The sequence below is a fragment of the Macrotis lagotis genome, chromosome 7 (assembly GCF_037893015.1).
Source record: "Macrotis lagotis isolate mMagLag1 chromosome 7, bilby.v1.9.chrom.fasta, whole genome shotgun sequence".
Classification (NCBI taxonomy): Eukaryota; Metazoa; Chordata; class Mammalia; order Peramelemorphia; family Peramelidae; genus Macrotis; species Macrotis lagotis.
The window spans coordinates 81,388,690-81,415,534 of NC_133664.1; the positions used below are offsets into that span (position 1 = coordinate 81,388,690).

Genomic DNA, 26,845 nt, shown 5'->3' on the forward strand with positions numbered 1-26,845 from the left:
CACGATCAAGGTGGACTCTTGAAGAAGCAGCAGGGGCAGCTAAGGGTCCTTACCGTATATTATCATGGGATCTGGTGTCCTAGTAAGCCCCAGGCAAGCTAGCAGTGATAGATGGGATCCTTCAGGGACAAAGGACTACAGGCACCTCCTTGCTTCTCTAGCATGGTGATGAAGCAAGCTAGGAGCATGGGAAAAAAGGAAACAATTCTCTTCCCCCCCCTTCCCCTATTTTTGAAAGGGCCTACTGGAAGCAGTGATTTTTAAATTGATCTCCTAGAGACGATGCACAAGATAGCTAATTCAGGGTGGCAAAGAACTTGGAAAATAGTGTTGTAGGGGAAAAAAATGTTTTGAGTGGACTTGATATTCTGGAAATCCTGGGTGGCTAAACTACCTTTGGGGAATAAGACAACCAAGTGAACTGAATAGCCCATAAAGAATACTCACCAGGATACCAATTAGTTAATTATCTCAAAAGCATTAATCGCCACACATGGGTGAGCAGCATTTCACCCTGGGGTTAGTTTAATAATCCATCACCTCATTGTTATCACTTGGCACATGATGACCAAGGAAATTCAGACATTGCTCCATAAAAAGCCTTAGGTCTCTCCAACCCCTTTCCCCACTCCTTTAGAACAATTTAGATGCTTTTTGTTCAGTGTTCATTGTGATAGTTTGAGAGGAATAAAAAGCAACTGGACAGTTGAATTCTCTTAATTCCATTCTCCCCACTACTTCAATTTGGGAAAAAAGGAACTGAGATCTCATTGAACTCAGAAGAAAATATCACTAGCTGATGAGAAAAGAAAACTAGGGGGATAAGTTATGGTAACTATTGCTTTCTCAAATTCAAGTTACTTAATCTTTTGAATTCGTGGGTTTCTCAATAAAGAAAGGAACCTGCTTTTCAAAATTGTTTCTAGTCTCTTCTTACATTCCCACTGGCATCTCTAAGGTCCATTGTAGTGGACTCTTACCAGGTTTTTCTTGAACACCTCAAGACATCACCTAAGAGCAGACACCCACTCGTGCTTTTTTTCATGCAGGCTGGCTCCCAGGGAAATACCATGCCAGTGTTCCACAGATTTCACTGGATACCAGTCAGTTTCTTCTGGGTAAGTAAAAAAAATAGTGACATTCATTTACCAATTAGTTTGTGACATTCCCCAGAGAGGCATTCATTCTAGTGTGTTAGAAAGATTGCTGAATGTCATTGTATTTGGGTCTTAATTGTGACTTTGCTACCCAAGTTTTATTTTGGTAGATTACTTAATCTCTGTGGGATGCTGGCTTTTTCTTGGGGGAGAGGGAGGGAGGGAGGGAGAGAGAGAGAGAGAGAGAGAGAGAGAGAGAGAGAGAGAGAGAGAGAGAGAGAGAGAGAGAGAGAATTTCTTGCTTCAGAGATCTGTGATTCAGTCATTAGTTTGGTCTCTGCTCATATATAAAATGAACCTGTAGTTTCCTATAGATGAATGAACTGACAAAGTCATAAATACTGCCCTCCCTACCCAGTACCTGTTTCTCCTTAAACTTAGAGTCACTAAATACTAAAAGTCAACAATCTCTTAGAAATGGAATATATGGAGATGATGAGATCTTCTTTGTGGTTAGAGAATTTGATGACTCAGCATTAGCATCAGGAGTGAGGAGATGGCAATAGGCCCAGAGAGAATCAGTTTTGGGGACTGGAAATAGAAGCTAGGATGTGAAGGTGAGTTTAGTTTGATTTTTTTTTAATTTTTAGTATTTATCAGTGATGATCACAGCAGCTGTTATGTTATCTCCCACGTGTGTGGTGATTTGCAATAATTGCATGTGTCATTCAGCTGGATGTCATAGTACATACAATATGGAATTCGTATGTCATTCAGCTTGATGACATAGTACATAGAACTATGTACATAGTACATAGTAGTCAGAAAAACCTGTATGGTCATTTGATTTCAGACACTTAGAGTCCCACTGGGAAAATCACCAAATCCCTCTAGCCTTGGTTTTCTTGTTCATAGTTTAGCAGCCTCCTTAGAGAGATGATGTGAGAATTTATTGAGATGTAAGTTCCCTGAAAGTAGGAACTATCTTTTTCCTCTTTTTTCCCCCAGTCTATAGTGACTGGAACAAAGTGTTTATTAATGTTTATTGTTTGATTAAAGCTGTAATTGTTTTCATAATTGATCAGCAATTTCTCCCTCCCTTTCTCCTCTTTCCACCTCTTCCCCTTTTTAGTTCTTTTGTACTGCTCTCTCCTTTCAATCTTTCCTTCATTCTCACTCCTACCTCTTTCCTGTTCCTACAATCCCTTCCTTATTGTCTCCCCACTTTCTCCCCTTCTCTTTCCCCCCTTACTCCTTCCTTTCCTAACCCTCTCCCTCACTTTTTGTCCCCTCTTTCATACTAACAGAATGTGTACAATCTAACTGTTTAAATAAGCATTTGCTCACTTTAGAATGTGGGCTTAGCAGCTGGCTGTTACTTTATGTGTAGTTTTCCTGATTTAATTGAATGGGCTTTCATTCATTAGAATATTGTCTACTGTGCATCACACCTGTTCATCCAAGTGCTACTGTCATTTTTGTATAAGCCTATATTTTGATTAACATGGAATATGTGACTTTTTTGCTATGAATTCTCATTTTAACATTTCAACTTTTATAGCTAATGCTTGATTATAAATGATTTATCATTTATCAATTATTAATAGACTGTGACCTAATTATTTTTAGAGTTTGGCAAGGATAATTTTAATCCTTTTATCATTATACTCAATTCTGTAACATATCAGCAGATTTGATACATATTTTTATTTACCCTTTAGCAAAGCATTTACAAAAACTTTTCATACTACCTTTGATCAAGTTAGAGAGACATTAATAGAACAATTAATTTAACTTGAAATTGGTGAAATACTCAGTCCTAAATAATATCATAGTTATTAATTAATTGGTGTCAGCTAAGACAAAGGGCTTTATTAGAGTCCTTTAAGTGTCTGTCCTTGGCTCTGTGCTCTTTCAAATTATATTATCAATAACTTAGACAGTAAGAGAAGTGGAATTTTAAAATTGACAGAAGACAATGCTGAGAGTGAGGACTAATGTTGGAAGGAGGTAGAGATGCAAAAAGATCTTGATAATAAGCTAAACTTAATAAGATTAAATTTAATGGATAGAAATGTAAAGTCTTACATCTGTTTCAAAAACCAGTGTCAAAAATATAATATTAAGGAAGTATAGGAAATTCCCCTAAAAATTAGCTAGAAATTTGAATCTCTTACAAAGTCAAAATGCCAACAGTGAGGTATTGCAACTACCTTCTCTCTCCCTCTCCCAGACCCCAAAATACTAATGCAATCAAGTTAAATTAAAAATGGAATTACATAGGATGAACTGAGAGCCTTCTATATAGTCTATCTCAATCATGCCACATCTTGATTATTGTGTTCAGTTTGGGGACTCCCCATTTTAGAAAGTACACTGATGAGAAGTTGATGGGAAAATGATATAATGCTAAATGAAAAACAACTAAAATAGTGAAGGGCCTTTTGTCATGTCATAGGATCTCTGGGACTCAGTTTTCCTCTTTCTATGAAATATGGTAGTTACAATATATGGACCTTCTTTAGATCTATGATATAATTTAAATCTATGTTTTAATCTATGCCTGTCTACTTTTAATCTATGATATGATAAAAGGTAGCCTGGTCTTCTTGGCAGTTCTTATAAATGATTCTCAATCTCCTATCTCTCAAAATTTCTAGTTTCCTTCAAATTTTGCTCAAGTACTGTTAAATATAAAACCTATAAGCTAGTCTTATTCCCAGTCCCATCCTTTCATAAAAAGAATTGTCTGATAAATATTCTGTATATGCATGTCATCTTCCATGATAGTCTATGCTTCTTATACAACTTGTTTAACAAAGATGTTGCATCAAATGAGATAATGGATGTAAAATGTTGTAAAACTGTAAAGGGCTTTATTGATATTGGTTGTATTATTACCATCCAACCTACTCTGATCATATCACAAATAGAATTTATCCTGTTTATTTTAAGAGCTTTTAAGATCAGTGTAGAAGTTAGAGAGGTAGTTGAAAAAATAAAATACAAGATTTTTTTCTGTATCAGGGAGAGTGGAATTCTTTGTGGAAATTATTCTCTTTGTCCACATTTCTTCCTCTTCATTTTACTTTCCCAGTTCTTCTCTGAAATGAATTTAAGCCCTTTTTCTGTCACATGAAATGTAAAGTTTGCCACTCCAAAAGGGATTTGCAGCTAATTCCATCCCATGAACTGAAGTGAAGAAGTGACTTGTTTAGCCACTTGACCTACTCCTCCTCAGTTCTGGCTGCTTCCTTCCCCAAAAGTCACATTGGCAGATTCAAAGGTTCTTCCTGGTCACATCATCAGACATCTCCCAGATCATTGCACAAGGGATTGGATTATGTATACTTAAGTAGGTCAGATTCTTGTGTTCTTTGGGGGAAAAGTGAGACCAATTTTGAGTATCTTATATAAGGATAATAGAAGAAAGCCAGCTGGCTTAGGTTTGTGCTTAGAGCACAACTAGTTCAACCTTCTTTTGCCTTTCTTGGCCAGACTCATCTCCTACAGCTGTCAGTCCAGACATTTAAATGTCTGATGTCATTTTCTTTATTCATGATGGTATCACCACTGTGATTAAATCATCTTCTTGGTATTAATGATATCACATAATTTTTCCCCTCCTTTTATAACATGGAGAATCAAAGCACTGATTTTTCAGAAAACATTAGGGTGAAAGAAAAAAAATATGCTGGTAGGAAGAGAGTCTTGGACCACTGCTTTTATTTCCTGACTAAAGCTATTATTGTCATTGGATATTCAAATCAAACTACATTATTCTCATCATTAAAGATCTTATCAAATGTTTTATTTAAAAAATCAGGCTTTTAAAATTAGTAGTTCATACATGAAAAATCTCTGAATTTATTAGCATTGAGAACTCCTCATGTATTAATTTCTTCCAACAATATAAATTGCAATCCATTTATTATTAAGTACACAAACCCCTGGGAATTACTTGAAGAGGGTAGACATTGAGTATTGTATCCCAAAGGAAGTTAGGGTCACACATGGTTATCTTTGTGTGGTACATTTAAAAATCACTTCCTGGGAAATGGGGGAGGAAAAAGAGTGTATTTTTTTCCTCCTCTCATAAAATCAGGAAATCAACAGACTTTTTTTTTTTAATTATGAGATCTGTCACATTATTTTCAAGACTTATGAACTAAACTGGCATAAATGTTCTCTTGCAAGAGGAAACTTAAGGGAGCAAGATCAAGCTTAAAATAATTCTTGACCTGAATTTTGAAGAGAATTGAATTCAAATTCTGGTACTGCTGTTTTTGGCTAGGTGACTTTGGACAAGTCATCTAAATATTTTGGACTTTACTTTTCTCATTTATCTAGCACTATACAAGTGATGAACTATTTAATTTCTAAGGTACCTTCTAGTATTCAAATTCTTCAAGGATAACACTCCATCTCAATTTGTTTTATTTGCCTGGACCAAACAGCCTCTAAAAACTTTTCTAAAAATAATATTTCATGAATTAATGTCTATATGGAATCATAAGATATACTTATGTAATAGGACCAACTTTGGATTTTTTTTTTTTAGTTTTTGCAAGGCAATGGGGTAAAGTAGCTTGCCCAAGGCCACACAGCTAGGTCATTATTAAGTGTCGAGGCCAGATTTGGACTCAGGTACTCCTGACCCCAGGGCCAGTGCTCTATCCACTGCACCAACTGGCCACCCCCCCAACTTTGGATTTTAAATAATATTTAGATTTTAGTCCTTGCTTTATTATAAGATCAAGGATATCGAGCCAAAGAAGATCTTAGAAGTTAACTTCTCCACAGAAAAATTCACATTTTTAACTTTACAACAACAACAAAGCAGTAATAAAAGCTTACAGTTATGTAGAACAAATAATAAACACAATGAAAAAGGTTCAATGGTGGGTTGATAGGTTGAGCTCCTGCTTTGTCAAATCTGTCCTCCTTGATAATGACAGTTGTACCATTATCTTCAGCTCCCTCTCTCCTTGTAATGGAGAAATGGAGAGTCTCTCTATACCTCAATTGACAATATACTACATACTATATGGACCGGTTGTAAAAATTTCTAGTTATAGAATTGTTAACTCATCAAGATTAAATAGGATTCATGGGGAATATAAAATCTATAAGAGATAGATAGTGATAATACTAAACAAAAGATTCTACTAGAATGAGAATGGAGGAACCTTTCACTAACTATGTGAATTTGGGAAAGTCATCCATCCTCATAATATTCTTGTCTGCATAATGAAGGCATTAGATTTAGATGATATCCAAAATCATTAGCAGATTGACTTGAGGATTAGGAGTTACATAATCTTTTATGAGAGACTGATACTGTTTCATGACTATTCAACCCTTTTTTGTGCTCTATCTTAATGACTAAAGCTGTCTTTACGTTAGTTTTGAACACTAGTCTCTCTGGATCAGCCAAAGTGATGATAGGTATATATTTTAATGGAGATTTTTTTAAAAATCACCATTGCATATTTTTCCACCAAGCATCATAGGCTTATGGTGCCTGTGAGAATTGACAAATGCACCCAGATAGGGACTATTTTTTAAATAGTTATTTCTTTTTTATTTTATTTTTAATTTCTGGGATTATTTTATTTCATAAGTACCCCCTCCAAGAAAGTGGGTTCATTGACAATTAATTTGAACATTTAAAAGGGTAGAATATTAGTACTAATTTTTTTATTCACCTCTAAACTACATGAAAAGCTTGGGACTTTCAGATTAATTTTAAATAGTCCCTTATGTTGAACCAAACTTGCTTTTGTTCTTAACTGTCAGTTTCAAATGGTGATAGGGAAGAAATTAAATTGAAAAAGTATTTACTGGGCACAATGTCTATACAGCACCATACTAAGCAAACACCCTAATAGATCCCGAAGAAATGTAAGACAGAGAATTGTATTTTATAGATGAGAAAAAAGAGGCTCCTGAAAGTTAAATGACTTACCCAGGATAACACAAGAGGTAAGTAGCAAGTTAGAACTCAAACCCACATGTTTAGCCTTCCAAGTATGGGTAAGGTATTACACTGGTGAAAAGAAGAATACTTTTTGCTTTATTATATTACATACTCAGCTTTTCAAATTGAATCTTATGGTGTCATTAAGGAGGCATGGCATGTACATTCCGAACCAATCATTTATTCATTGATTCCCTTCAGGAATACTTTTGAATACCTATTAGGTGCAAATTTGAAAGACACACAAAGTAGAGCAAAATATCTCTTGTCATCTTGGAAAACTTTTGTAAACAAATGATGAAATGGGTGTTGACAAGTGCCATAGGAGGATGAAAAAAGAGAAAGCAATGCAGGTCAGAGTGGAATGAAAAGGTTTCCTGGCTGAGCAGGGCTAGAGCTGGACTTGGCAGAATGAAAAGATTCCATAGTTAGAGAAGTTGGTGGGAAGACTGACATACAAAACCACACAAAAGAGATTCCTCTTTTCCCCAAACCACACTGTCAGCTTCTTTTTTCCCTAGCTTTCCTCAGAGATCTTAAATTCACAGCAATAAGAAGTCTATCTAGTAACAGAACTTGAGGAGAATAATCAGTAATCAATAGAATAATTAACATTTCCAGTGGGAATTGGAGAAAAGAATGCCCCATTTCCAGGTAGACATAGTAAACCCAAGCCTGCAAAATAGAGAGGAAGAAGGAAAGAGAAATGAATAATGTTGAGGGGGGAGGTAAAGAAGGAGAAAGAGAGCTACCATGATGTTTCTGCAGTGCTTCCCCAGCTGGGAGAATTCGATCTTGTTTTGTTTCATTTTTTTTTTTCATTTCTGAGACTGTCTAGTGAGCAGAATTTGTTTCATTATAATAATTTATCACCTACAAGACAGCAGAGCTACAAAGAGATCGCTGAATAATAGATGAAATTGTGCTGAACAAAGTCTCTGCCCTAAGGAGCTTTCTGTGTAAAGGCGTAAGTGGTACCATGTAGAACAAGTAAAACACAATCCGGGATGCATCATCAAATAAAACTAGGTGGTTCTCATACGCACATTCTCTATTCATTCTCATTCATATTCTCTCTCTCTCTCTCTCTCTCTCTCTCTCTCTCTCTCTCTCTCTCTCTCTCTCTCTCTCTCTCTCTCTCCCTCCCTCCCTCCCTCTCCCACTCTCTCTCTCCCCCTCTCTCCCTCTCTCTCCCTCTCTCACTCTCTTCTCTTGCTTATCTTGCTCTCCATGGAGAGAAAGAGTTTGGCATACTGAGTCAGCCCTATGAGTACGTAGTTACCCATTCTACTATTTTGGTTCTAAGTATGACTCCCTACCACCCTTTCAAAAAAATTAAGTCTTTCTGTTATACCATCATTAATTTTTGGTGCATATTTCTTTTGAGAGACAACATTATATAATGAAAAAAATAACAAGTCTTGGTGATGGAATATGAGAGTTTGAGTTCCAGTTTCAAAAATCTATGAAATTTATGTTTTGAAACTTCAATCCTGTTTCCCCTTCTAAAAACTGGACTTAATAATGCCCTAGCTACTCTGTAGGGTTTTTGATGCTTCTGAAGTCCTTACAGCAATTTAGTTATTAGTACTCGCTAATTTATAATTCTAACCATTCTACAGGAGAAGAAATTTATCATCACTATTTTTCATGTCTCCTATTAACATGAAAATATATCTAGTTTTTGGAAAACTTAAAGGCCTTAGCAGTTGATAATTTAGTAGGAATTGGCAGAAATAACTTGAAGTGAAGAAAATTTTTCTAATAGTTTGAGCTATACGACAGTGAACCTAATTGCACTGGAAAGCAATGGTTTTCCCCTTCTTGGAGGTTCAAGTTGAGACTGTATGATTACCCCTTAGAGATAATATAAAAAGAATGTTGGTTAAAATGTAGATTGGAATGGTCTTGTGTGTCCTCCCCAATTATCAAATTCTTTGATTCTGTAAAAACAACAAATTGATTTTGAGCAGAAGATTATAAATTGAGTCCATCTGTGTTGAGGAATGGAGGGAATGGAAGGCCACCCAAGATAAGATTTACTTGTATCTCATTTTTTCCAGAGCTGGGCCTGTATATCTGAACCCTATCAAAAAAAAATCTTTGACTAGTTGTTACCTGTATATGGAACATTTTTTTAGAAGCAGAGATTTATCTCTCTTCTAACATTTCACTCTTTCAAGATAATTTTGAATCTTGTTTTTATCATCCATTCTTTTAATATTCTCATTCAACTCTGGTTGATACATCTGCTAAACTGGCAAATATGGCTTCTAGGTTCTTCACCCAAGTAATTGATTTAAAAATGTTAAGTAAGTCTAGGCTAATAATGACAACTAACATTTACAAATAGTTTTATGGTTTGAAAATAATTATATTCATGATTTCATTTGATCCTTGCAATAGCTTGGAAATAAGTGTCATTATTATCCTTACTTTATAGATGAAGGAATGGAGGTAGAGATGAATTAAGTGACTTGCCAAGGTTCATCAAACTAAATAAATGTCTGAGGAAGTATTTGAATCTAGGTCTTCCTAATTTCACATACAGTAGTGATATACCAGGATTTTTTAATCTTTTTTTTTTTTTTTTGGTGTTATGGAGCCCTTCGGCAGTGTGGGAAAACCTGGGTATCGCTTTTAAGAATGTTTAAACAATTGAAGGAAATGATAATCTTTCAACTAGAGATTGGTAAAAATGAAGATATAATTTTTTTCTTCATCCAAGTTCAGTAGATCTCCCTGTTAAGAACTTCTGCTCTATGTTTCCTAAAACTGTAATATGGCCTAGTAACCTCTCTCTAGCATGGTACAAATCCCTTAATCAGTAATAGAATGAAAGGGACGAAGCATTTAATGCACTGCAAATGTCATCCATTCCAATCCTTTCATTTTACAGATGGACCAGAAAGGTGTCATTACCTTTATGACCTTGAGCAAGTCATTTTTCTTCCTGAAGACTCAACTTCCTCATATTTGAAAAAAAGAGAAAATTGGGTTAGATTATTTCAGAAGTCCCTGCTTGCTCTAAGTCTGTGGTCACACACAATATGTTGCAGAGTAAATAGCCAAAACAATCTTTACTCTGCACCATGCTATAATAATTCATGGCTTGATATTGATTTAAAATTTCTACATGTATTTCTCAGGATAAGCCTCCTCTTCATTAGATATGGTTATTAAACTAGCCAAGAATCCATCTAGCTATATCCAAAACCTCCAAATACTCTGACCTAACTGGCATAGATGAGTGGCAGCAGCTAAAGAAAATTCCTTCTATGCTTAAGGAGCTCTTGTAGAAGATATGGAAACATTTGGGCAGCAATACTTCTTACAACTTCTAAGACTCATTCAAATGCTATAGGAGACTCTTGTGGTAAAAAGAAAAGGAGATGTATTCTCCCTAATAACTCTGAGAAAAAATGTTCTTCTTGTAACTGCTCTCCACACACTACTGTGCTCATTGTCTATTTCCTTCTCTACCCACAAGAGGCAACTTATTCCTACATTTTGCAAATCCCTTCTGGTGACATTATTGTGGATTAATTTAATGATCTGAGAGTTTAAAAACTTGCTAATCTTGAAGCCCTGTTACAGTATTTGTAGAAGGCTATTTGCATGTCATTTTACTTAACTATTATAGCTAAGAAATATTTAGACCTCAGTAATTCCCAAATATTGATGGGAAGTATCAGAAATCAGCAGAGGTATGAGATGGTTGGGCAAGATTGGGTTAGAATTTGAGACCTGGCCAAATTGAGGGAAATGTGTGTGGAAGTATACAGTTAGAGCAGAATATAGAGTCTGGTCACCTTGATTCAAATATGCACTCTGACACTAACTTAGCTGTGTGGTCTTTGGATACCCATCCAAACACAGAAATGATGAATTAGACTGGGAAAAAGAAAGCTAAAGAATCACTTAGTAGGGGCGACTAGGTGGCACAGTGGAGAAAGCACCAGCCCTGGAGTCAGGAGTACCTGAGTTCAAATCCGGTCTAATACACTTAATAATTACCTAGCTGTGTGGCCTTGAGCAAGCCACTAAACCCCAGTTGCCTTGCAAAAACCTAAAAAAAAAAAAAAAAAAAAAAAAAAAAAAAAAAAGAGAATCACTTATTAGCTTTTGGTTCATAGTTTTTTTTTTTTTCCAAAGCATTTTAAAAGAAATTATTTCTTTAGGCAATTTAACAAAGTAAAGGTGAAAGGGGTTAGTTTTTCCACTTCAACCCTAGTGGGACTCCTCAACCCATCATGATTCCCGAGTTATGGCTTTCTTAGGTATAAAATGAAATGGTTGAACTCTCCAGGGTTCTTAACCTGTGAACTCTGGTCTTGGTTTAGCATGTCAATAATTATATCACAATATAATTGGTTTCTTTGGTAATTCTATGCATTTTATTTTATTCTTTTTAAAAATATTTTCCTTAAAAGGGTCCCAAGGCTTCACCAGACTTCTAAAGGGGTCAAAAACACATATACAAAAGGCTGTAAACACCGTTTGAGTTTTAATGTTTTGTGAATCATAACTTCCTGCTTTTTTTCCTTCCTTTTTCTTCTATGCTGATTAGGTGGTTTCTTGGTTGCTGGTTCTTTTTATCCAGTACTGCAGACTTCTTATCCCTAGCTTTAGACTTTTATCCTGAACTTGATTCTTCTGATACTGTATCTGCTTTTTGTTCAGACATTGACAACCTCTACTGAACTTTTTCCCCTCTTTCTTTATGAGAAAGAAGCCCAGAAACATCTTGCATATAAGAAGGTTTTCTAATATCTCACAACCAAGTAAACTGTCTCTGGTCAGATTTATTTCTTCAGGGAAGACAGAGAAACATTTTCTTTTATTAAAAGCAATACAACTAATGGGGTGGCTAGGTGGCGCAGTGGATAAAGCACCAGCCCTGGAGTCAGGAGTACCTGGGTTCAAATCCAGTCTCAGATACTTAATAATTACCTAGCTGTGTGGCCGTGGGCAAGCCACTTAATCCCATTTGCCTTGCCAAATCTAAAAAAAAAAAAAAAAAGCAATACAACTGCCTCTAATGGGACTAATGGGAATTCTTGGGCAATTTGATATTTTGATGTTTTTTGCTGTTTGTTATTGTTTTTCAAAGGTAGTGGCAAGTAAGGGTGAGAGAGAGAGAGAGAGAGAAAGAACAGAAGAACTTGCTAGTTCCATTCACAAAGCCTAGAAAAGTAATATACTTTTTTTTTTAATAGCAAAAAGGGAAAGACCATAAAGTGAAATAATGAAGTCTCGGATTCATAAAACTTTCAGTTTAGGTGAGTTCAGATTAAATTTATAAAGTCTTCACTCTCTTGTATTTGGTTTCTATCTATCCCTACATTCAGAAACTAGCCTCACTACTATCAGTGAATCCTGAAAAATGTATCAAGCCCTTCTTTCAGGAAACTCTATCCATTCTCAAGCTCCTTTCTCTTTTTTACATAGACCTTTCTAAAGGCTGATCATAAACTCTAATATGGTTATAGCTGTGACTTTATGGGAGATATGTTAATGATGACTTAGCCTATAAAAATGAAAGCTACAGGGTTTGGTTTTTTAATTATTTTTTCAAAACCTTTGAAAAGAATGTTTCTGTAGATGAAAGGGACATGATTTTCTGCTCTAACCTAACTGTGATGCTTTATCCCATCATGATGGCAAACCCATGTTCTTGAAGTATATCTAACAAGAGAGCATAAACTGCAAAGTTAAACAACAAAGAAAAGGATGGACCAAGGGACAGAATGTTATTAGAAGAGCATCTTAGCCCATCACTAGAAGGCTGACACATTACTGTGGTTTAGCAGCTCAAGAATTGACTGAGGGAGAATTTTCTATATCTATGAAGGGAGAATCTTTAGCAGAGGTACCAAATTCATGACTCAAAGGTACATCAAAACTGTTCTGAAAAGTGAGTGAACTAAATTAAAATGTAATTAAGAAATATAATAAATAATGCGATAGAACAAACATGGATAATGTTAACATGTGGTTTTCTAATTCAATAAACCGCCTACAGGGATCTTTAACAATGCTTTAGTGGGTTCCTATTTAGTGCCTTCTATCAATCTACAATATTGAAATGTAAATCTTATGAATAATGAAATAAGGTAAAAGTTTTATAATTTCACAAGAATGAATGAATGAGAACAAAAGTGTAAGGATATGAGCATAAGTCAGGTCAGAATTTAAGATAAAATTGGTCAACCATGGTCTTAATTTTATGTTTTCTTTGCAGCAATTATCCTTAGCTTTCAGGTAGGTAATATAGTTGCTGTTATCACCATTTTATGAATAAGGAAATATAATTTTTGAGAAATTGTGATTTTAAGGTAGTAAATATTTCATTCAGTATTCAAACTTAAATCTTATAATTTCAACTCATGGCAGTGCTCAATCCAAAAAAGAATATTGAGTTACATGTGATTTAGTTTTTTTCTTATAAATCCTGTTTCTCTAACTAGATTTTTAGCACCTTGCTTCCCCAAAATGGGATCCAGTGTCCTGTGAACACTAGATATTGAATGATGTATTGAAATGACCAAGATGATGCATTATACGTTATATATCATTTGAGATCCCTTCCAATTCTATAATTTGTGATGGAAACATATGGAAATATATGGTATGTCACATTGAGGAGGAAATATATGGTATGTTATATTTCCTGTGATCAAGTAGCACTTTCTTAGAGTCATTAGAATTATGTAAAAAGATAAAATGAATTAAAAACTCATGGAATGACATAGTTGATACATGGTCATTCACATCAGTGTTGTACTTTATGGCAAAATAGTGTGTGTCTTCATTATGATTTTGTAATGTGAGGTGGAAGGAAATCCAATCCTAGATCTCAAGTAACTGAAGCAAAATCATGTCTGCCTCTACTCTCGTTATTATACTCTCATATGAAAACCCTAAAAATTACATTCACTCACACAAGAAAAAATGGAAGGAGACACATATTTCTACAACACTACCATACTTCAACGTGTTGAACTTATTCCCAGAAAAGTAACTACTTTTATTACTATAGTGTGATCTAGACTATAAGCCAATTTAGAATGTTAGCTATGAGGGCGGGGCATCCAGAGACTGGTGAGTTGCTTGTTGGGGTAGACAAAAATAATCTATTACATTTTACAAAAGCCCTAATCAAATGAAAAGCTATCAAGTGAACCCCATTCACCTTTGAATTTACCAATCTTGACTAGTCTACATAAGGATAGATAAAAACATTGATAGAATTCCATTAATATTAGGGATGTATTCATAATCAGTCATTCTAACTTTTTTTTTATCTATAGAGAATCCCCTCTAGGAAGAAAATCTCAATCTAACTAATATCAACACCTAGGCAATCTTTCCAAAGCAATTAGCCAAATCCTCACTACCCTCTACACCTGTAATATTTGTTATGATAAGGAGCAATCAAGGTGATCAAGTTTCTATCTCAAACTATGCATTTTGGTTTTTAACAATCTCCTTTGAAAATTCAAAAGCTCCTGTGAAGAACTATCTTTTAAGCTTATCAGTTAATATCTTATAGGCTACTGTTAGAATTTAAGATTAGAATCTATCTTGCAGGCTGGCAGGAGACCAGAAGAAAGAACAGGAGTCTCAGACATTGTTGACAGACATTTAAACAGAAACATTTTAAACAGAAAAAATAACAGTAATCTTTTGTGGAACAGATTTTTTAACATGCCTTTTTTTCTCCAATATAAGAGATTCTCTGGTTAATTTAAGTCCTAATTAAAAACAATTCTAGTTTATATACTGATTTCATTACATTCTATTTCATTTTCCTTTATCATTTTACATTTTAATGAGTTAATAAAGGAATCATTTGAGTTATGCTTTTGTTCCACCTATTTACCCCAAACAGCTACTTGAATAGATGCCTCAGCTATGTAATGAATTTTGTTTCCCCTAAAATAATTTTGATGTAACTTTAATTTAAATCAAATAATCAAAGAGAATCTGGAAAGATATAACTTTCTTCTGTCCTGTGGGAACATAGGCTGGCAGTATTCATGTGCTAAAGGAAGCATTTAATATCAAAACAGAAATGAAGCCCAAAGGAAAGTTATACCAAGACCAGGCCTAAGAAATGAATGGAAGCAAATATCTCAATATTGAGAATTTAAAGGACACTTAGGTAAAATAAACTCACCACGATAGGGAGTGCTTACATGGATTTTTGCAAGACCTGTTCTTTGGAATAAGTGCCAGGCATTGTTTCTTGAGAATTCTATGCAATATAAGGGAAATTATAGCAACTTGTGTTTCATAACACTTTTAAGTTTTATGGAACCCCTTTTTTTTTTAGCTTAACCCTGCAAAGTAGGTAGTTGGAATGGTATTGTTCTCATGATGTGGAGAATGTAGCTAGGACAAGACAACCTGAACTTTGTCCATGTGTGCTAATTTCAGAGGGCATCCATAGTACTTGTCATTCTTCAGAAGCATAGAAACAACAAAGCTGAGCACACAATTAGTAAGAATAATCAATTAAAAATAGGAAATCAAAAGATGGACAACTAACTTCCTCTTGCTTACCCTCTCTCCAATCTCCCCCAGTTCCCCTTCCTATCCAAACCCTTTCCATTCCCTCTTTGTTTCCCCTTCAACTAGCACAGTAGTTGGTACATTGCTGTTGTTGCTGTCATCCTCTTTCAATTCTTCCATGTACCATAGCATTCCAATACTGTCCATTTTTTTGTTGTTGCTTTGTTGTTGTTGCTTCTATGGTTTTTTTGGGCAAAGATACTAGAGTTGTTAGCCATTTGCTTCTGAATTGAGGCAAATAGAGGTTAATATACTTGCCCAGGGTCACACAGCTAGTATATGTCTAAGTCCAAATTTGAATTTGAATCCAGATTTATTTGCTCTATATCTTGCTTTCTTTAAGACAGAAAGGGTGGGAACTACTTCATCTTGGTTTTCTGTTTCAGGCAAGCAGTTCTAAAAGTTCCCTTTTAATGCCAAACCAAAGAGAGCAATGAAATTTCTGTGCAGTGGGAATTTCCACCAGGTATTTTCATCACTACTAACCTAACCTGTTGTTCTAGCATCCCTAATGCACTTGGAACATGTAAAACATGTTAGCTTGAAGCATTTTAGAAAGATTAATCTTAGAAAGTGTCTTGTCTTTGAGGTGAATATTTTGGTGCATATGATCGTGAGGAATAAAAATAGAAGGAAAAAATGGTTTATCTACTGTAAATCTAAAACCTGAAGTCAAGAGGCAATATCTTAGAATTAAGTCTGGAATCAGGATCTCCTGGCTTCAATTTCTGCCATAATACAAGGAATATGTCCTTATTTATATAAACTGTATAATTATAGACAAGTCACTTAATTTCACATTGTCTCAGAGACAATCTTCCCTTAGATTAAATATTATAGAAGATTTACTAAGTTGAATTATTAGAATTTCTTCACTAGGAAGTTTCCTTCACCAATGAAAACTCAGGGCTAAACCACATACAGTTTGCACACATTTATTAAATATATTTTGTGCCAAGAATTCTATTAGCACCAGAGATACAAACACGAAGCTCTCCAGGTGCTCTTTTAGAGAGAAAGCTAATAAAATATGTAAATTAAAACTGGTGATTGATGATTTATAGTAATTTTCATATGGCTCTCATATTTTTACTTATTTCATACCTATCTTGATAATCAGATTTTTTTATGAGAAAAACATGTTAAGACAATTTTGCCTTATAAATAGTTTCTTTTTTATTTCTGACTATAGTAATTTTATTTGCTTAAAAATTATATAGTCAATTATCCATTGTTTGATTAAGAACTCTTCTATCCATAGTGGAGAATGACATTGCCTTCCGTGTTCCTCTCTAATTAGTGTAACAATTTGGAATTTATTTTGTATCAGTTATTATGTTAGATTGACCTAATTTCTTCAGACATCTTTCTACTTCTCCAGAACTTTAATCAAATAGAAAGTCATTACTTTAGTTTTATCAAACACTATGATTACCATAGTCTATTGTTCTGTTGCTTAATGTACCCAATCAATTATACTTAAGTAATCTATTTTTTAACAAAATCAAATATTTTGTTGATTAGTGCTTTCTACTAAAAGTTAAGGTCTGGTTTTGCTAGGACCCCTTTGTTCCCACAAAAAATGTATTAATTTTTTTTGCTATTGCTATCAATACTCTTGACCATTTCTTGATATGAAGACTTTAATTACTAATTTTAATATTTATATTATAATATATTAAATATAATTTGATTATCTTTAATGAAAATACATTTTCTAGTTGTATGAAATCTTTTTTTGTGTGTTTTGGTATAGAGTCAATTATAATTAAGGCACTATTGTCATTTTTGTTTTAGCACTACACAACTAGGTACATTTACTATATTTCCAATTATTTAAGATTAATTTTATTTGAAGTGTTTTATAGTAATTGTTCTATAACATAACAGATAGACATACAAGTGTTTTATACATAATATAGACTTTTATTTTTGTTTTTGCAAGGCAAAGGGGTTAAGTGACTTGCCCAGGGACACATAGTTAATTATTAAGTGTCTGAGGCTGGATTTGAACTCAGGTACTCCTTCCTCCAGGACTGGTGCTCTATCCACTGGGCCACCAAGCTGCCCCTTTATTCTGATTTTGATTTGATATTCTGATACAGAGGTTAAGTGAGATGCCCAGAAACACCCAACTAGTAAATATCTGAAACTGGTTTGAATTCATTTCTTCCTGACTGGGGCCAGCATTTCATCCACTATACTATCTGGTTGTCTCAATAACTTATCAACACTCATAACATTTAAATGAAATGATCTATTTTTACTCTTCCATTCCTCATCTCTTCACTAAGTTAATAATCAATTCCCTAATTCTTAAACTTTATTTTTCTGCTTAATTACCTCTTTATGACCCTCTGAAATTGGTATTTTACTTACAGTTATAACTTTCCCAATTCTGTCTTCTCTCTTAAATCTCACCTACCCCTATCTTTTTTCCTGCCTATTTCTTTGTTGAGTTTAATGTATTTTTATGCCAATCCCATTAGTGTCAGAAAGCTTAGAACTCTCTTCACCCCCCACATCATTGGAGATTTAATGGGTAAGGGGAATCCTTTACTTTTAACAGCCAACTTGGCTCCTTTCCATCAAAATTTGGTTATACAAAAGACTATCATAAATAGAGAACAATGAATAAATCCATTTATCCAAGGAAAAGAGAAAACAGAAGTTGGAGGCACTTTAAAGAATTAGAATATAACTGAAAATACATGATTAAATTAGTTCTTCAACTGGCAGTGAGATACTATGTCAGGGCAAGAACAAAAAGGTCCAGTCTGTTCCAAGAAGGTCCTTTCTGGCAATCTCTAGAGAGACAAGTTGGAAATCAAGAGTATGTTGTGGCACTGGCTTCCCCTACAATCCTTCCACTTTTCCCTCAGTGTGTTTCTGATTAAGAGTTTGGGTAACTAACACCATCTTTTACTCACTTAATCAATAATCATTTTGGCAATCAAAAGACACATCCCCTTCCCATATCCAGCAGTTCACAAAATTACTCAGATTTTGTTGGAAGAATGGTTGTACCTGATACTTAACTCCATCTTTGACCATTGAAAATAGTGAAGTTCTAATGGGACACTTTTCTCTATTTCCTACTAGATTATAAGCACTTTATCATCACTTGATCCCTTCCAGTTACGTGTGTGTCTGTGTGTGTGTGTGTGTGTGTGTGTGTGTGTGTGTGTGTGTGTATTTACCTTTTAAGGTTTCCTTTGACTCCTTCCTTTTTTATAGTGTTTAAGGTCTAGTCTGTCCCCACAACCCCCTTCCATTTTTTAATAGTAAGCTTTCACAAAACTTTGTTGAATTAAATTAGTTAGACTGGCAGTTCCTCCTATGTTTAAAAAAAAACAGAAAAAAGTTCTTTTGAAGACAGGTGGATGATCTAGGAGACTTCAGGGGAGTGGAGTAGAGCAGCAATATACTACCCTAAGTTTGTAATAAATTCAAAAAAATATTAGCTAAGTAAAAATGAGCATTCTGTTTTTCTGGGAGATTTTAGGTACAATCAAATAAACTGTTACACAATAGAGGTTCTGAAGCATGGAGGACTGGATTAGTTATATGGAAAAATGAACATAGCAGCATTGTGGTTCATTTAAGTTGTGCTATTCTAATATGAATTCTAATATGCAGACCTGGTTTCTCTGTGATTGTGCAAATGAATTCCAAGACTTAGGCTCACCTTTTAACCAACCTGAATAACACAGGGCAATATAGAACATTTTTAGGTTAAAAAATCAGACTAAATTCTGCTCCCCAAGATGCCAAGTTACAAAGAAATATAAGGATGTCAATCAGTAGGACCAAAATTCCCAATCAAGGAGACCAATGAGTGAGGACCAAGCACCCAAGAGAATTGGTATAACCCTTGCATGAACTAAAGGAGGAGAATTATTCTCTACTCTGCCAACAGCTTCCCTAATAACATGAAGCTATATCCATTTCCCATTTCAGCTGAAGTAACCGAGATATAGACAAGTTCTGAGATCATTTTCCTTTCAGTCCCAAGGTGCTCATCTACCACTTAATCCATTTTCACATCTCATCCATCATGTAAATGAAATGTGGAACAGCCCCAAGTTTCTTCAAGAGGCTATTAGCCCACTAAAGCAAGTATTTTAGAGTTGATTAGATTAAGGAAGTCTTCTTGGACTCCACATTACAAATTGAGTGTGTATAGTCTGAATGCTATGGAAACCCAGTGGACCATAATAGCCTTGGAGAAGGCCTTTGAAAGACACATGCTATATCACAGAGCCTATAATATGGTATCCCTCTAATAGGGATGGGGAAATAAGTTAAGAGGGTATAGTTGAATAATCTGCTTTGAAATTGAAACAGAGCTTGTAACCTTAGACTTTAATTCCCCCAGTGGTGTGATCATGTGTTTGAATTAAAGAACAGTAAATCATCAGAATTATAAATGCTCAGAGAGATTACACATGATATACACATCATTCAAGTTCCCTATCGCTTTTTAGATAACATTAATCCAACAATTCAGCAAATATTTAAGTTCCTTCTATACGCTAAGCACTGGGGGATTCCCATATGAGAAACAACATTATTTCCTTCCTCAAGAAAGCTAGTAAGAGGTATGTATATGGACTAATAACTATGTTTGTACAAGCACAAATAACCCCAGTTACCAATGATGAAAAAAGTCAGAACAGTCTATGAGATTCAAGGAAGGAGGTCCTTCTTAAGCTGGGGAATGAATGAAGGCTTCACAGAGGAGAAGATACTTGGTCGAGCATTGTAGAAATGGAAGGATGGAAGTCAATAAGTTAAGATGGGTAGTAAGAATCTCTTTCAGAAATAAGGGATAATGTAGACAAAGTTTTGAAGGTAGGAGATGGAAGGTCAGTGATTTACCTAGCTTGCCTACAACTGAGCACTTATAAAAAGGAAATGAAAATTAATGCTAACAATGAAATAGGATAAAATGAGAAGGGAGCATTCCTGTTCCTAGAGACAGACAGAGAAAATGTATAGAATCAAGAGATACAGTGTTTTGTAAACCCAAAAACTTTTTGAAAACAATTACAAAACTCTTCTCACACAAATAAAATCAGATATAATTATCTTGGCAAACATCAACTGTTCATGGATAGGGAGAGCTAATATAATAAAAATGACAAAACTAAACTACTTGTTTAGCACCATACCAATCAAAATTCCAAAACATTACTTTAATGAGTTAGAAGAAATTGTAAGTAAATTCATATGAAGAAATAAAAAGTCAAGAATTTCCAGGGATTCAATGAAAAAAGTGCAAAAGAAGGTGGTATAGCCTTACCACATCTAAAATTATGTTATAAATCATCAGTCCTCAAAACTATCTGATATTGGCTAAGAAATAGAGTCAAGAATCAGTGGAATAGACTAGGTGCAAAAGCAGGAAATGATTATAGTAATCTGCTGTTTGACAAACCCAAAGAGTCCAGCTAAGGGATAAAAACTCTCTCTTCCATAAAAACTGCTGGGAAAATTGGAAGTTGGTATGGAAGAAACTTAGATTAGACCAACACTTCACACCCTATACCAACATAAGATCCAAATGGATACAAGATTTAGACATAAAAAGCAATATTATAAGCAAACTAGAAGATCTAAGACTAATTTCCCTGTCAGATCTATGGAAAGGGAAACAGTTTATGACCAAGAAAGAAATAGAGAACATCATTCAAAACAAAATAGATAATTTTAACTGCATTAAATTAAAAAAAAACTTTTGCACAGACAAAATCACTGTAACCAAGATTAAAAGAAATATAATAAATTGGGAAACAATTTTTGCAACTAGTATTTCTGACAAAGGACTCATTTCTAAAATATATAGAGAACTGAGTCAAATCTTCAAAAAGTCAAGCCATTCCCCAATTGACAAATGATCAAAGGATATACAAAGGCAATTTACAGCTGAGGAAATCAAAGTAATCCATAGTCATATGAAAAATTGCTCCAAATCATTGCTTATTAGAGAAATGAAAATTCAAGAATCTCTGAGATACCACTTCACATCTCTCAGACTGGCCAATATGACCAGAAAGGGCAATGATCAATGTTGGAAGGGGTGTGGGAAATCTGGGACACTAATACATAGTTGGTGCAGCTGTGAACTATTCCCACATTTCTGAAGAGAAATTTGGGATTATGCCCAAAGGGCAACAAAAATGTGCATACCTTTTGACAAAGCAATACCACTACTGGGTCTATATCCTGAAGAGATGATGCAAAAGGGTAAAAACATCACTTGTACAAAAATATTTATAGAAACCCTGTTTGTGGTGGCAAAAAAAAAACTGGAAATTGAGTGAATATCTGTCAATTGGGGAATGGCTTAACAAACTGTGGTATATGTATGTCAAGGAACACTATTGTTCTATTAGAAACCAGGAGGGATGGGAATTCAGGGAAGCCAAAAGATTTACACGAACTGATGCTGAACATGATGAGTAGAACTAGAAAAAACATTGTACACCCTAACATGGGGGTGATGATCAACCCTAATGAACTTGCTCATCTCTTCAGGGCAACAACCAGGAACAATTTTGAGCTATCTGCAATGGAGAATACCATCTGTATCTAGAGAAAGAATTATGGACTTTGAAAAGAGACCAAAAAAGACCAAAGACTATTACCATCAAATTAGAAAAAAAAAGCATCATATTATTATGTAATTTTACTATCTCATACTTTATTTTTCTTCCTTAAGGATATGATTTCTCTGTCATCACATTCAACTGAAATCAGTCTATAACATGGAACCAATGTAAACACTTACAGAATGCCTTCTATGGAGGAAATTGAAAGAAGTAAAAAGTGAGAAGACTGGAAAGGGGGTGGGAAGGGCAGGGTAGAACTGGATTTTAAAGAACCTTGAATGCCAGAGGATTTTAGCTTTGATCTCAGGGGTCATAGTGATGCACTAGAATTTATTTCTTGAGTAGGGGAAGTGACTTAGCCAGACCTGTACTTTAGGAAAAGCATTTTGGTGGCTGAGTGGGTTTTAATAACTGATTGGTGGATGGATTGAAGTGAGGACCTGCAAGACATTAAAATAATCTAAAATTGCGTGATGAACCATTGTCTTGGCAATATCAAAGAAGAGAAGAGGTTATATTAGAGAGATACTACAGAGGTAATATCAACAGAACTTGGAAACAGATTGTAAATGGGAGGTAAGATATGATAAGGGGATAACATTGACACCTAAATTAAGTCCTTTAGAGATTGGGAGTTACCCTTGACAGGGAAAGAGGAGTTGATTTTTGGACATCTAAACGTATTGTCTAGTCAAAATTTATTTTGAAATTTCTGAAAGGCAGTTGGAGATATACATTTGGAAATCAGCAGAGAGGTTGGGAGCAAATAAGTAGATTTGAGAATTCTCATCATAGATATGGTAATTAATTCCATGAGAGTAGAGGAGATCACCACATGAAGGAGAAGAGAGGAAGAGAAGAGGGCATTCCTTTGGCACCAGAAAAGACTGGTACCAGTGAACCAAGGCTCAGAAGCAAATGAGGACAGAAACAATTTGTGGAATAATAAGATAAATAGTAGTTCTGGTTTCTCTGAAATGTAAAGTGCACAGAGGTGGGGATGCATTTTTTTCTCATTTGAAGAAAGGAGAAGAGATGTGTGATCTTTATGGTCAACACATTCATACCTGAAATTCATATCTAGCACTGGCTCACATGGGCATTTTAGCTGCTTTTAATAAAAATTCTTGCAAAAGAATAGAAACCAGCATCTGTTTCTCTGAAAACACATTATGTGGTGTACATTTTACTGTAGAGTAGCAATATCTCAAATCATAAACAATTTTTGATACCAAAAAAAAGAAAATGGTGGTGACTGTGAATTGTGAATATGCTATGATTTCCTTATTTTGTCCTTTCATAGAAAAATGCAGAAATTATGTAAATGAGCTATGACAGTAAGTAAGCCTTAGAAACATATTTAAAAACAACCAAAATAATGTCAAAAAAAGAAATGCGTAATAGAGGAAAGAGCAGTAGACTCAATCTGGCAATATGATTTCTGGTTCTTTGTCAGTAACTGGAAGGTGACTTTGACCAAGACATTTGAACTTTCTTAGTCTCAGTTTTTCTCTTCTATAGAGTAAATAGGAATAGACTAGAGAATCTTAAAGGTGCCCTACATTTATAATATGCTATAATTCTCAGGGTGTGATATTCTCTTCTTCCATTTTTTTTGATGGAAAGCTAGGCATATATAAGCTATACAAACATCATCCTTGTTAAATCAAGTGATAAAGGAACAGAGAGAAGAGGTGAAGATGCATAGGACGGGGAGCTATATTGGTAAACAGATGTCTCAGGGCTATTTTGTGAAAGAATATCATGGGTCAGTACAATAGAATAGAATATCAGAGCAAAGTTGATATCAATAAGAAAATATTCTGGTAGAATTCAAAGTTTACTTTAGGAAAAGAAACAAAATTAAAGAAAGAAAGTGTTCTGCATTTCCTACCATACATCAGACTACTATAGAGCTGATTGTATCTATAGTAGGAAACCAATACTTCCTGGAGAGAGTCTTCTTTCCTAGTCCCAGACCTATCCCACCCTACACTAAAACCTCCAGACTAGGAACTGGGTTAATTCTCTTACAAAAGGGAAAAGAAAGATATGAACTTGAGATGATGAAGTTATTACTCTGTAGATACCCTGGAGGTACCACCTGAGTTTTTGAGTCCTCTTTTCTAATTAGATTTATGCTCTTGAGAGCTGAGATTTGTTTTAAACTTTTTTATGTATTTCTCATAGTGCTGGTCACATTTAATGATATTTGCTTTTCTTTTATCCCAAAACCCTAGAGAAAAGGGTGCTTAACTTTTTTAACGTCTTAGCCTTCTTTGATAACCTCATGAAGATTATTGATTCTCAGAATTATGTTTTTAAATGCATAAAATTATATAGGCTTTTAAGGCAAAATAATATATTATGGAGAAGTTATGTGGTACAGTGATTAGAGTGCTGAGTCTGGAGTCAGGAAGACTCTTTATCTTCCTGAGTTCAAATATGACTTCAGACACTTCCTACGTAACCCTGGGCAAATCACTGTTTGCCTCAGTTTTCTCCTTTGCAAAATAGGGGCAGGGGATTAGCCTCTAAAGTTCATAGTCTGTGATCCTTTGATCCTTTCCTATATCTTCATCTTTCTAAAATTTGACTTAAGTGCTCACCCTTCCTTGAAGCATTCCCTGAGTGTTCTAGATCAAAGCAATGTCTTTCCTGCTCTGAATTAATAGTGTGCTGTCTTTTAATGTGTATTCAAATTATGTGCTGCAGTTATTTATAAATATATATGTGTGTGTGTGTGTGTATATATATATATATATATATATATATATATATATATATGAATTATCTTCCTTATTAGACTGTACTATTCATTAGGGTATGGAATTATATTTTTCTTTTTATTTCCCCTCTGGTAATATTTAATAGAGTGCCTGCTACACAGTAAGTGTGTGTATGTCTGTGTGTTGAATAAATGAATGATTGAATGCAATTCTATAGAATGGCAGGAATAGTTGTGATTACGTTTTGATTATTTTGATACAAGGGGAATTTGATGCTAAGTTACATTGTGAAATTAAGTCTTTATTGCTAATATCGATTATTTATTCTTCAGGGTCTTTGTTATCTCTTTAGAATTCTACTCTCCTTTCTCTGTCTCTTCCTCCCCAATGATTCTGGCCATCAGGTCTAGACTTCTCCTTCATTACTCTTAACAGCTTCCTAATGTAGTCCATTATTATTATCAATTATCAGAAACTTACTCTTTTTCAAGACTTTCACCCTGTATTCTCAGGGCTAATTGTATAAACTAGTAGGGGTTCAAGTAAGAAGATATGTTCTTTCTCTTTTGAAGATCTCCTTACCTCCTATCAAAGGATTACCAATAGCCTGTTCCCATTTATCTTGGGAAGTTTCAATAGTGTGTTACTCCCCTCTATATTCCAGTTACTATATGCAAAAACCCAACAGGAAATGCCTTCCTCATCCTCCTGAAAAGAAATTTCCAACTTCCTTGAAGTTAATTCTTCTTGGATTGAATCCAAACACTGGCTAAGTTCACCTGAAGTGAGGGTGATATTTAAACCACTAGCCACCTTTTTACCTGTCAAAAGGTATAGTGCATGAAGACATACTTCCACTGGGAATATTTAGGACAGTCCAATACATATTCTGAAATGTCTAATATCTCCTGTTCCCATAACTCTAAGTAATTTCCCTGGGGCAAAATGCAACAGAGTAGTGCCAGTAAAGGTAGTTTCATACAATTTGTGACAAAATTCTCTTCCTCTAGCAAACTTTTGCCAATTTCGAACCTGTCCCTGTGGTATATGGGGAAAGTATTTTGGAGGCATCCAAGGATAGATAATATAGTTCTTTCAAGATCTGAGGGTAAGTCCTAGGTCCAATACACTATGACTGGCTGATTTCAATAGTTATATAAAAATGTATCATAATACACTGGGAAGTGTATGGATATGAGAGGTAGAAAACTTGAGCTCTTCCAGTTATTTGCTATATGAACTTTGATATTCACTCAACAAATGTTTATTAAATGATTCTCTGCAAAGCAATGAGATAACTAAGCATCTGGGGGAAAATTTAAACATTCATATTGCTCTTCCTGCCTTCAAGAAATTCATACTTTAAGAAGAAAGATACAATATGAACAAATCTTTTAAATTAACAGCCTCAGCTATTTCCTCAGCTATACCATTAGAAAGTTGTGGCTGGTAAGCAAAAACGTTCCTTTTAACCCTAACATTTTATTCTATATGACAATCATTTAGTCAAACCACATTATTTGCTAGCAGTAGGTTAAAAATCACATATACATAAGTCCTATACATGTACAAAATACTATAGCAAACATGTAATTACAAAAAGGTACTTTAAAATAAATAGCATGTTTTTATGATATTGTTGATCATGTAGGTCCTTAAACTGAAACAGCATTTGCTAGTTTCCTTACTGTGCGTATTTCTCCCCTCTGCAATGGGTTTTTCCTGGCATCTTTAAGACCCATTATTCTCAATGATTACCACCTGCAGGTTGGAAAGAAATAGTCATACATTTCCCCTACCATGGAAATAATCAGCAATAATAATACAATATCAAACTGCTACCTTTTT

At 34.7% G+C, this 26,845-nt stretch overlaps 1 protein-coding gene across 1 annotated transcript in view; it reads left to right on the forward strand.

Annotated features, from left to right (window-relative positions):
- ADARB2 (adenosine deaminase RNA specific B2 (inactive)) overlaps positions 1 to 26,845 on the forward strand; it is a 704,572-nt gene that overhangs the window by 186,647 nt on the left and 491,080 nt on the right. Inside the window, 1 exon segment of the mRNA XM_074193215.1 lies at positions 1,050 to 1,118. Coding sequence (XP_074049316.1) covers positions 1,050 to 1,118 — 69 coding nt within the window.